General features: G+C 41.2%; 1 protein-coding gene across 1 annotated transcript; it reads left to right on the top strand.

Annotated features, from left to right (window-relative positions):
- Positions 1-325: 325 nt before the first annotated feature.
- Positions 326-10,993, top strand: LOC139290633 (uncharacterized). Its single transcript, XM_070912471.1, has 9 exons — positions 326-382; positions 2,219-2,306; positions 2,424-2,524; positions 2,816-2,872; positions 3,173-3,373; positions 7,888-7,977; positions 9,568-9,657; positions 9,958-10,045; positions 10,980-10,993. The coding sequence occupies exons 1-9, from the start codon at positions 326-328 to the stop codon at positions 10,991-10,993; spliced, it is 786 nt and encodes a 261-aa protein (XP_070768572.1).
- Positions 10,994-12,417: the final 1,424 nt, after the last annotated feature.

The following is a 12,417-nucleotide window of genomic DNA, read 5'->3' on the forward strand; positions in this document are numbered from 1 at the left end:
CAATACAAGTGTGCCACCACTCAACACGTCTTCATCAAGTCTTCCTACAACCTTACCATCACTTGGTTCAAGCCCAGTGCCATCAACTCCAGGTTTGCCATTAATAAATACAAGTTTACAACCAGGGAGGACTTCATCACAAGGACATGTTCCTTCAACACCAGTCAGAGACACTTTGCAAACAAACAACACAACTTCAGTTGACCAAAACACGTCACGGCCTGGTAAAAATACTTCATCACCAGTTCATACCAAGTCACCACCTACAGGCATACCACCCTTTAACTCAACTTTAATGCCAGTCATTTCGTCACCAACACCAGTCATGACGACTTCACAATCATATAAGTCAACTTCACCCGCAAAGTCAGCATCACCACCAGTGAGTTCAACTGCGCCTGTAAATGAGACAGCAACTTTTACTTCATTTTCATCTCCTGTATCTCAAACTTCACCTACACTCCCTTCAAGTCAAGCACCACTAAATACAAGTTTGCCAACAATCAACACCACTTCCTTACCACTCTTTGAAACTTCACCACCAGTGAGTTCAAGTACATTACCAGACACTTCAACATTGCCAACAATCAACACAAGTTTAAAACCACACACAAGTTCATCAGAAGGCACTGCAACTTCAGAAGCAGTCAGTGAATATTTGCCAACAATCAACACAACTTTATTGCAACTGAAGACGTCACCGCTAGTCAATAATACTTCATCTCCGGATCATACCGCTTCACTACTGGCAACTTACCCACCTGACAACACAGCTCTAACACAAGTCATGTCATCTTCAACACCACTCAAAACAACTTCAGAGTCAGTCAAGACAACTTTATCGCCAGTCACTGCATCTTCATCTTCAATAACTCAAACTTCATCTCCACTTTCTTCAAGTCAAGAACCTCGAGACACAAGTTTGCTACCACTCAGTATGACTTCTTTACCACTCTCTACAATTTCACCACCACTTGATTCAAGTCCAGCCCCGTCAACATCAACTATGTCACCTATCAATACAAGTTTACATGCAGGAACAACACGTTCATCACAAGGCAGTAAATCTTCAGCACCTGCCACTGAGACCTTGCCAACAATCAACACAAAATTAGTGCAACTGAAGACGTCGCCGCTTGTCAATAATACTTCATCTCCGGATCATACCGCTTCACTACCGGCAACTTCCCCACCTGACAACATAGCTCTAACACAAGTCAAGTCATCTTCAACACCACTCAAAACAACTTCAGAGACAGTCAAGACACCTTTATCGCCAGTCACTGCATCTTCATCTTCACTGACTCAAACTTCATCTCCACTTTCTTCAAGTCAACAACCTCTAGACACAAGTTTGCTACCACTCAGTATGACTTCTTTACCACTCTCTACAATTTCACCACCACTTGATTCAAGTCCAGCCCCGTCAACATCAACTATGTCACCTATCAATACAAGTTTACATGCAGGAACAACACGTTCATCACAAGGCAGTAAATCTTCAGCACCTGCCACTGAGACCTTGCCAACAATCAACACAAAATTAGTGCAACTGAAGACGTCGCCGCTTGTCAATAATACTTCATCTCCGGATCATACCGCTTCACTACCGGCAACTTCCCCACCTGACAACATAGCTCTAACACAAGTCAAGTCATCTTCAACACCACTCAAAACAACTTCAGAGACAGTCAAGACAACTTTATCGCCAGTCACTGCATCTTCATCACCACTTACTCAAACTTCATCTCCACTTTTCTCAAGTCAAACACCAGCTACATCAACTATGTCACCTATCAACACAAGTTTACATGCAGGAACAACATCTTCATCACAAGGCAGTAAAACTTCAGCACCTGTCACTGAGACCTTGCCAAGTTTGCCAACACTCAACACCACTGCCTTACCACTCTTTGAAACTTCACCACCAGTGGGTTCAAGTACATTACCAGACACTTCAACATTGCCAACAATCAACACAAGTTTAAAACCACACACAAGTTCATCAGAAGGCACTGCAACTTCAGAAGCAGTCAGTGAATATTTGTCAACAATCAACACAACTTTATTGCAACTGAAGACGTCACCGCTAGTCAATAATACTTCATCTCCGGATCATACCGCTTCACTACTGGCAACTTACCCACCTCAAAACACAGCTCTAACACAAGTCATGTCATCTTCAACACCACTCAAAACAACTTCAGAGTCAGTCAAGACACCTTTATCGCCAGTCACTGCATCTTCATCTTCAACAACTCAAACTTCATCTCCACTTTCTTCAAGTCAAGAACCTCAAGACACAAGTTTGCTACCACTCAGTATGACTTCTTTACCACTCTCTACAATTTCACCACCACTTGATTCAAGTCCAGTCCCGTCAACATCAACTATGTCACCTATCAACACAAGTTTACATGCAGGAACAACACGTTCATCACAAGGCAGTAAATCTTCAGCACCTGCCACTGAGACCTTGCCAACAATCAACACAAAATTAGTGCAACTGAAGACGTCGCCGCTTGTAAATAATACTTCATCTCCGGATCATACCGCTTCACTACCGGCAACTTCCCCACCTGACAACACAGCTCTAACACAAGTCAAGTCATCTTCAACACCACTCAAAACAACTTCAGAGACAGTCAAGACAACTTTATCGCCAGTCACTGCATCTTCATCACCACTTACTCAAACTTCATCTCCACTTTTCTCAAGTCAAACACCAGCTACATCAACTATGTCACCTATCAACACAAGTTTACATGCAGGAACAACATCTTCATCACAAGGCAGTAAAACTTCAGCACCTGTCACTGAGACCTTGCCAAGTTTGCCAACACTCAACACCACTGCCTTACCACTCTTTGAAACTTCACCACCAGTGGGTTCAAGTACATTACCAGACACTTCAACATTGCCAACAATCAACACAAGTTTAAAACCACACACAAGTTCATCAGAAGGCACTGCAACTTCAGAAGCAGTCAGTGAATATTTGTCAACAATCAACACAACTTTATTGCAACTGAAGACGTCACCGCTAGTCAATAATACTTCATCTCCGGATCATACCGCTTCACTACTGGCAACTTACCCACCTCAAAACACAGCTCTAACACAAGTCATGTCATCTTCAACACCACTCAAAACAACTTCAGAGTCAGTCAAGACACCTTTATCGCCAGTCACTGCATCTTCATCTTCAACAACTCAAACTTCATCTCCACTTTCTTCAAGTCAAGAACCTCAAGACACAAGTTTGCTACCACTCAGTATGACTTCTTTACCACTCTCTACAATTTCACCACCACTTGATTCAAGTCCAGTCCCGTCAACATCAACTATGTCACCTATCAACACAAGTTTACATGCAGGAACAACACGTTCATCACAAGGCAGTAAATCTTCAGCACCTGCCACTGAGACCTTGCCAACAATCAACACAAAATTAGTGCAACTGAAGACGTCGCCGCTTGTAAATAATACTTCATCTCCGGATCATACCGCTTCACTACCGGCAACTTCCCCACCTGACAACACAGCTCTAACACAAGTCAAGTCATCTTCAACACCACTCAAAACAACTTCAGAGACAGTCAAGACAACTTTATCGCCAGTCACTGCATCTTCATCACCACTTACTCAAACTTCATCTCCACTTTTCTCAAGTCAAACACCAGCTACATCAACTATGTCACCTATCAACACAAGTTTACATGCAGGAACAACATCTTCATCACAAGGCAGTAAAACTTCAGCACCTGTCACTGAGACCTTGCCAAGTTTGCCAACACTCAACACCACTGCCTTACCACTCTTTGAAACTTCACCACCAGTGGGTTCAAGTACATTACCAGACACTTCAACATTGCCAACAATCAACATAGGTTTAAAACCACACACAAGTTCATCACAAGCCATTGCAACTTCAATAGCAGTAAGTGAAAATTTGCCTACAATCAACACAACTTTAGTGCAACTGAAGTCATCACTGCTAGTCAATAATACTTCATCTCCGGATCACACCGCTTCACCACTGGCAACTTACCCACCTGACAACACAGCTCTAACACAAGTCAAGTCATCTTCAACACCACTCAAAACAACTTCAGAGACAGTCAAGACAACTTTATCGCCAGTCACTGCATCTTCATCACCACTTACTCAAACTTCATCTCCACTTTTCTCAAGTCAAACACCAGCTACATCAACTATGTCACCTATCAACACAAGTTTACATGCAGGAACAACATCTTCATCACAAGGCAGTAAAACTTCAGCACCTGTCACTGAGACCTTGCCAAGTTTGCCAACACTCAACACCACTGCCTTACCACTCTTTGAAACTTCACCACCAGTGGGTTCAAGTACATTACCAGACACTTCAACATTGCCAACAATCAACATAGGTTTAAAACCACACACAAGTTCATCACAAGCCATTGCAACTTCAATAGCAGTAAGTGAAAATTTGCCTACAATCAACACAACCTTAGTGCAACTGAAGTCATCACTGCTAGTCAATAATACTTCATCTCCGGATCACACCGCTTCACCACTGGCAACTTACCCACCTGACCACACAGCTCTAACACAAGTCAAGTCATCTTCAACACCACTCGTAACAACTTCAGAGTCAGTCAAGACAACTTTATCGCCCATCACTGCATCTTCATCTTCACTAACTCAAACTTCATCTCCACTTTCTTCAAGTCAAGAACCTCTAGACACAAGTTTAATACCACTCAGTATGACTTCTTTACCACTCTCTACAATTTCACCACCACTTGATTCAAGTCCAGCCCAATCAACATCAACTATGTCACCTATCAACACAAGTTTACATGCAGGAACAACATCTTCATCACAAAGAAGTAAAACTTCAGTACCTATCACTGAGACCTTGCCGACAATCAACACAACATTAGTGCAACTGAAAACGTCACCGCTAGTCAACAATACTTCATCTCCGAATCATACCACTTTACCACTTACAACTTCACAACCAGTGGGTTCAAGTACCTTACCAGCCACGTCAACTTTGCCAACACTCAACACAAGTTTAAAACCACACACAAGTTCATCACAAGGCATTGCAACTTCAGCAGCAGTCAGTGAAAATTTGCCAACAATCAACACAACATTAGTGCAACTGAAAACGTCACCGCTAGTCAACAATACTTCATCTCCGAATCATACCACTTTACCACTTACAACTTCACCACCTGTCAACACAACTCTAACACAAGTCAAGTCATCTTCAACACCACTCAAGACTTCTTTTGAGTCAGTCAAGACAACTTCACCAGCAATAATGATGACTTTACCACCAGTGAATGCAAGTCCTCCTGTCAATGAGACCTCATCACCAATTATTTCCACCTCAACTTTAGATATTGCAACGTCTTTACCACACAATGCAACTTTAGCACCAGCAACTCAAACATCACTGCCACCTGGTTCAAGTCCAGTGCCAGCCACTCCAAGTTTACCCTCAATCAACAGAAGTTTGCGACCAGAAACAACAAGCTCATTACTGACACTCAACACTACTTTATCACCAATTACTAACACTTCACCACCTGTCACACACATGATAACTTCACAACCAGTCAAGATAACATCTTCACCAGTCATTAAAACTCCACCACCAGTCAATGCTACTCCAACAACTTCCAATACAACACCAAACTCACTAGGTAACAAAACCATGAAACAAGGAAATTCAGCTACAATTGGCAGTGTCAATCCTATAAGATTGGAATTACAAAATTTAGCTTAGTCCTATGTCACTTATTCTTCATATTCTTTGCCACCAGCTAATTCTGCTTTTACCCTGCCAGGTTATTTGACCACTTCCTCAATAAATGGAACAGCCTCATCACTAAAATCCACAAGTACAACTCGTGTTCCAGCTACCACAACAACAGCTGCCCAACCATCTGAGCCAAAAATCACTTTGGCATTCAAAGTGCAGCAAAATTTTACAGCACAGCTTGCGAACAAATCCTCTCCAGAATTTAAGGAATTGGCACACAAAGTGTCCACAGCGGTAAGTCAAAACACATGTATACAGTATATATCTTTTTTCAATTTATAATTTTCCACGAACAAATACCAAATACTAAGAGGTTTTAGAGGAACTGCAAGTGTGAAATTACAGTTTGACATACCACTAACAAATGTGGATCAAAGTATAAATGACAGCATTCAGATAGCGTCTACAAAAATACCTTCACAATACAATTGGTCGAAATAAAAGTAAATCAGGATGTGTAGGTGTGGAAGGGATCCAGTGACTTGTCTGTAAATGTATCACGAGTCATGCACAAAGTTACTGTTTCACGATTATGAACAGTTAATGTTAGTGAGCTTAAATGAATATGACACACTAACTGATACCTTTGAAAGATGGTTTAACTGGAACACTTCAAGTTTATATTAAAATATTTGAAAATAGATGTTATGCTGTTTTGTAAAGAAAAGAAATGTCCATTTTCATGTCATTCCTTTAGGTCACTGTCTACCCGGATATCATGAAATCTCTCACTGGTTGACTCTATTAACTTAGACACATGAATACATATATTCAATCGTTCTCGAACAAACGCAAACGCAAGCACGCACGCACACAAACTTGATCACAAACAGACACACACCAGCTTTTCTTAAATGAAAGAAAATGACTTCCTGTTGCTTTCTTTTAATCATTCGCATAAAATGTGATTTTTACAGCTCAACAAAGTCTATTCAACTAAATATGGAGCTGCCTTCAACAGAACTGTGATCCAACATTTCAGGTACAAGGTGTTGCTTCTGATATATTTGCAGACTTTGGTGATTTTGCTTTCAATCTGCCAAAATGTCTCAGACAAACAAGGGGCGCTCTGGCGGTGTAAGAGTTCAGGCACTCACCCTGAACCTCCCCAGTTCACTAGACCATAGTCCTTTTTTGTATATCTTTCTCCATCTCTCTTTCACCTCATTTCCTGGCTGCTCTTTGCCGTAAATTGTTTAATACAAAATCAAAACATCCAAATACTAGTTTAACAAAATAATGATCAAAAGCATTGTATAACTAATCATTTCCAAAAATATTTTTCTAATAGTCAAGGATCCATTGTGGTAGATGCTCAGGTGATATTCAATGATGTCAACTCACTACCAAATGCCAGTTCTGTGGCTGAAACTTTGGTGGCTGCTGCTTCCAGCTCTAATTTCTCCCTCAGTGTCAACACATCATCCATTGTTGCAACAAGTAAGACTTTACTTTAATTGCCATACATAAAAGTCAGTTCATTTTAGAAATTCAAACAATAAACAATGTTATAATGTGATGTATCAGTTTACAAGGCATCAGATTGAATTAAAATTCTGAATTAAAAATTCAATTTCTCAGTCATATTGGCACCTACTGAAGTCCCTGCCACGATTGCATTGTCAACATCTATCACTTCATCAGTTCTTAATGAAAGCACTCCACCAGTCGCGACAACTTCACCACCTCTTGGACCAAGTTCAGAACAATTCACTACAAGTTCGCCAGGAATAAATTCAACTACAGCTATCGGTAAGACAGCAATTTCTTCCTCATCTTCATCTTCTATATCTCAAACTTCACCTTCACTCCCTTCAAGTCAAGCACCACTAAATACAAGTTTGCCAACAATCAACACCACTTCCTTACCACTCTTTGAAACTTCACCACCAGTGAGTTCAAGTACATTACCAGACACTTCAACATTGCCAACAATCAACACAAGTTTAAAACCACACACAAGTTCATCAGAAGGCACTGCAACTTCAGAAGCAGTCAGTGAATATTTGCCAACAATCAACACAACTTTAGTGCAACTGAAAACGTCACCGCTAGTCAACAATACTTCATCTCCTAATCATACCACTTTACCACTTACAACTTCACCACCTGTCAACACAACTCTAACACAAGTCAAGTCATCTTCAACACTACTTGTAACAACTTTAGAATCAGTCAAGAAAACTTCTTCAAAAATGACAACCCTATCACCAGTGCCTTCAACTCCAACTATCAATAAGGCAGTTGTTTCTACCTCATCATTACACACTGCAACTGTGTCACTACTCACTTCATCTTCAACACCAATAACTCAAACTTCACTCACATACCGCTCAAGTTCAGTAGCTCTCAATACAAGTGTGCCACCACTCAACACGTCTTCATCAAGTCTTCCTACAACCTTACCATCACTTGGTTCAAGCCCAGTGCCATCAACTCCAGGTTTGCCATTAATAAATACAAGTTTACAACCAGGGAGGACTTCATCACAAGGACATGTTCCTTCAACACCAGTCAGAGACACTTTGCAAACAAACAACACAACTTCAGTTGACCAAAACACGTCACGGCCTGGTAAAAATACTTCATCACCAGTTCATACCAAGTCACCACCTACAGGCATACCACCCTTTAACTCAACTTTAATGCCAGTCATTTCGTCACCAACACCAGTCATGACGACTTCACAATCATATAAGTCAACTTCACCCGCAAAGTCAGCATCACCACCAGTGAGTTCAACTGCGCCTGTAAATGAGACAGCAACTTTTACTTCATTTTCATCTCCTGTATCTCAAACTTCACCTACACTCCCTTCAAGTCAAGCACCACTGAATACAAGTTTGCCAACAATCAACACCACTTCCTTACCACTCTTTGAAACTTCACCACCAGTGAGTTCAAGTACATTACCAGACACTTCAACATTGCCAACAATCAACACAAGTTTAAAACCACACACAAGTTCATCAGAAGGCACTGCAACTTCAGAAGCAGTCAGTGAATATTTGCCAACAATCAACACAACTTTATTGCAACTGAAGACGTCACCGCTAGTCAATAATACTTCATCTCCGGATCATACCGCTTCACTACTGGCAACTTACCCACCTGACAACACAGCTCTAACACAAGTCATGTCATCTTCAACACCACTCAAAACAACTTCAGAGTCAGTCAAGACAACTTTATCGCCAGTCACTGCATCTTCATCTTCAATAACTCAAACTTCATCTCCACTTTCTTCAAGTCAAGAACCTCGAGACACAAGTTTGCTACCACTCAGTATGACTTCTTTACCACTCTCTACAATTTCACCACCACTTGATTCAAGTCCAGCCCCGTCAACATCAACTATGTCACCTATCAATACAAGTTTACATGCAGGAACAACACGTTCATCACAAGGCAGTAAATCTTCAGCACCTGCCACTGAGACCTTGCCAACAATCAACACAAAATTAGTGCAACTGAAGACGTCGCCGCTTGTCAATAATACTTCATCTCCGGATCATACCGCTTCACTACCGGCAACTTCCCCACCTGACAACATAGCTCTAACACAAGTCAAGTCATCTTCAACACCACTCAAAACAACTTCAGAGACAGTCAAGACAACTTTATCGCCAGTCACTGCATCTTCATCACCACTTACTCAAACTTCATCTCCACTTTTCTCAAGTCAAACACCAGCTACATCAACTATGTCACCTATCAACACAAGTTTACATGCAGGAACAACATCTTCATCACAAGGCAGTAAAACTTCAGCACCTGTCACTGAGACCTTGCCAAGTTTGCCAACACTCAACACCACTGCCTTACCACTCTTTGAAACTTCACCACCAGTGGGTTCAAGTACATTACCAGACACTTCAACATTGCCAACAATCAACACAAGTTTAAAACCACACACAAGTTCATCAGAAGGCACTGCAACTTCAGAAGCAGTCAGTGAATATTTGTCAACAATCAACACAACTTTATTGCAACTGAAGACGTCACCGCTAGTCAATAATACTTCATCTCCGGATCATACCGCTTCACTACTGGCAACTTACCCACCTCAAAACACAGCTCTAACACAAGTCATGTCATCTTCAACACCACTCAAAACAACTTCAGAGTCAGTCAAGACACCTTTATCGCCAGTCACTGCATCTTCATCTTCAACAACTCAAACTTCATCTCCACTTTCTTCAAGTCAAGAACCTCAAGACACAAGTTTGCTACCACTCAGTATGACTTCTTTACCACTCTCTACAATTTCACCACCACTTGATTCAAGTCCAGCCCCGTCAACATCAACTATGTCACCTATCAACACAAGTTTACATGCAGGAACAACACGTTCATCACAAGGCAGTAAATCTTCAGCACCTGCCACTGAGACCTTGCCAACAATCAACACAAAATTAGTGCAACTGAAGACGTCGCCGCTTGTAAATAATACTTCATCTCCGGATCATACCGCTTCACTACCGGCAACTTCCCCACCTGACAACACAGCTCTAACACAAGTCAAGTCATCTTCAACACCACTCAAAACAACTTCAGAGACAGTCAAGACAACTTTATCGCCAGTCACTGCATCTTCATCACCACTTACTCAAACTTCATCTCCACTTTTCTCAAGTCAAACACCAGCTACATCAACTATGTCACCTATCAACACAAGTTTACATGCAGGAACAACATCTTCATCACAAGGCAGTAAAACTTCAGCACCTGTCACTGAGACCTTGCCAAGTTTGCCAACACTCAACACCACTGCCTTACCACTCTTTGAAACTTCACCACCAGTGGGTTCAAATACATTACCAGACACTTCAACATTGCCAACAATCAACATAGGTTTAAAACCACACACAAGTTCATCACAAGCCATTGCAACTTCAATAGCAGTAAGTGAAAATTTGCCTACAATCAACACAACTTTAGTGCAACTGAAGTCATCACTGCTAGTCAATAATACTTCATCTCCGGATCACACCGCTTCACCACTGGCAACTTACCCACCTGACCACACAGCTCTAACACAAGTCAAGTCATCTTCAACACCACTCGTAACAACTTCAGAGTCAGTCAAGACAACTTTATCGCCCATCACTGCATCTTCATCTTCACTAACTCAAACTTCATCTCCACTTTCTTCAAGTCAAGAACCTCTAGACACAAGTTTAATACCACTCAGTATGACTTCTTTACCACTCTCTACAATTTCACCACCACTTGATTCAAGTCCAGCCCAATCAACATCAACTATGTCACCTATCAACACAAGTTTACATGCAGGAACAACATCTTCATCACAAAGCAGTAAAACTTCAGTACCTATCACTGAGACCTTGCCGACAATCAACACAACATTAGTGCAACTGAAAACGTCACCGCTAGTCAACAATACTTCATCTCCGAATCATACCACTTTACCACTTACAACTTCACCACCTGTCAACACAACTCTAACACAAGTCAAGTCATCTTCAACACCACTCAAGACTTCTTTTGAGTCAGTCAAGACAACTTCACCAGCAATAATGATGACTTTACCACCAGTGAATGCAAGTCCTCCTGTCAATGAGACCTCATCACCAATTATTTCCACCTCAACTTTAGATATTGCAACGTCTTTACCACACAATGCAACTTTAGCACCAGCAACTCAAACATCACTGCCACCTGGTTCAAGTCCAGTGCCAGCCACTCCAAGTTTACCCTCAATCAACAGAAGTTTGCGACCAGAAACAACAAGCTCATTACTGACACTCAACACTACTTTATCACCAATTACTAACACTTCACCACCTGTCACACACATGATAACTTCACAACCAGTCAAGATAACATCTTCACCAGTCATTAAAACTCCACCACCAGTCAATGCTACTCCAACAACTTCCAATACAACACCAAACTCACTAGGTAACAAAACCATGAAACAAGGAAATTCAGCTACAATTGGCAGTGTCAATCCTATAAGATTGGAATTACAAAATTTAGCTTAGTCCTATGTCACTTATTCTTCATATTCTTTGCCACCAGCTAATTCTGCTTTTACCCTGCCAGGTTATTTGACCACTTCCTCAATAAATGGAACAGCCTCATCACTAAAATCCACAAGTACAACTCGTGTTCCAGCTACCACAACAACAGCTGCCCAACCATCTGAGCCAAAAATCACTTTGGCATTCAAAGTGCAGCAAAATTTTACAGCACAGCTTGCGAACAAATCCTCTCCAGAATTTAAGGAATTGGCACACAAAGTGTCCACAGCGGTAAGTCAAAACACATGTATACAGTATATATCTTTTTTCAATTTATAATTTTCCACGAACAAATACCAAATACTAAGAGGTTTTAGAGGAACTGCAAGTGTGAAATTACAGTTTGACATACCACTAACAAATGTGGATCAAAGTATAAATGACAGCATTCAGATAGCGTCTACAAAAATACCTTCACAATACAATTGGTCGAAATAAAAGTAAATCAGGATGTGTAGGTGTGGAAGGGATCCAGTGACTTGTCTGTAAATGTATCACGAGTCATGCACAAAGTTACTGTTTCACGATTATGAACAGTTAATGTTAGTG

The sequence above is a fragment of the Enoplosus armatus genome, chromosome 2, assembly GCF_043641665.1.
Source record: "Enoplosus armatus isolate fEnoArm2 chromosome 2, fEnoArm2.hap1, whole genome shotgun sequence".
Classification (NCBI taxonomy): Eukaryota; Metazoa; Chordata; class Actinopteri; order Centrarchiformes; family Enoplosidae; genus Enoplosus; species Enoplosus armatus.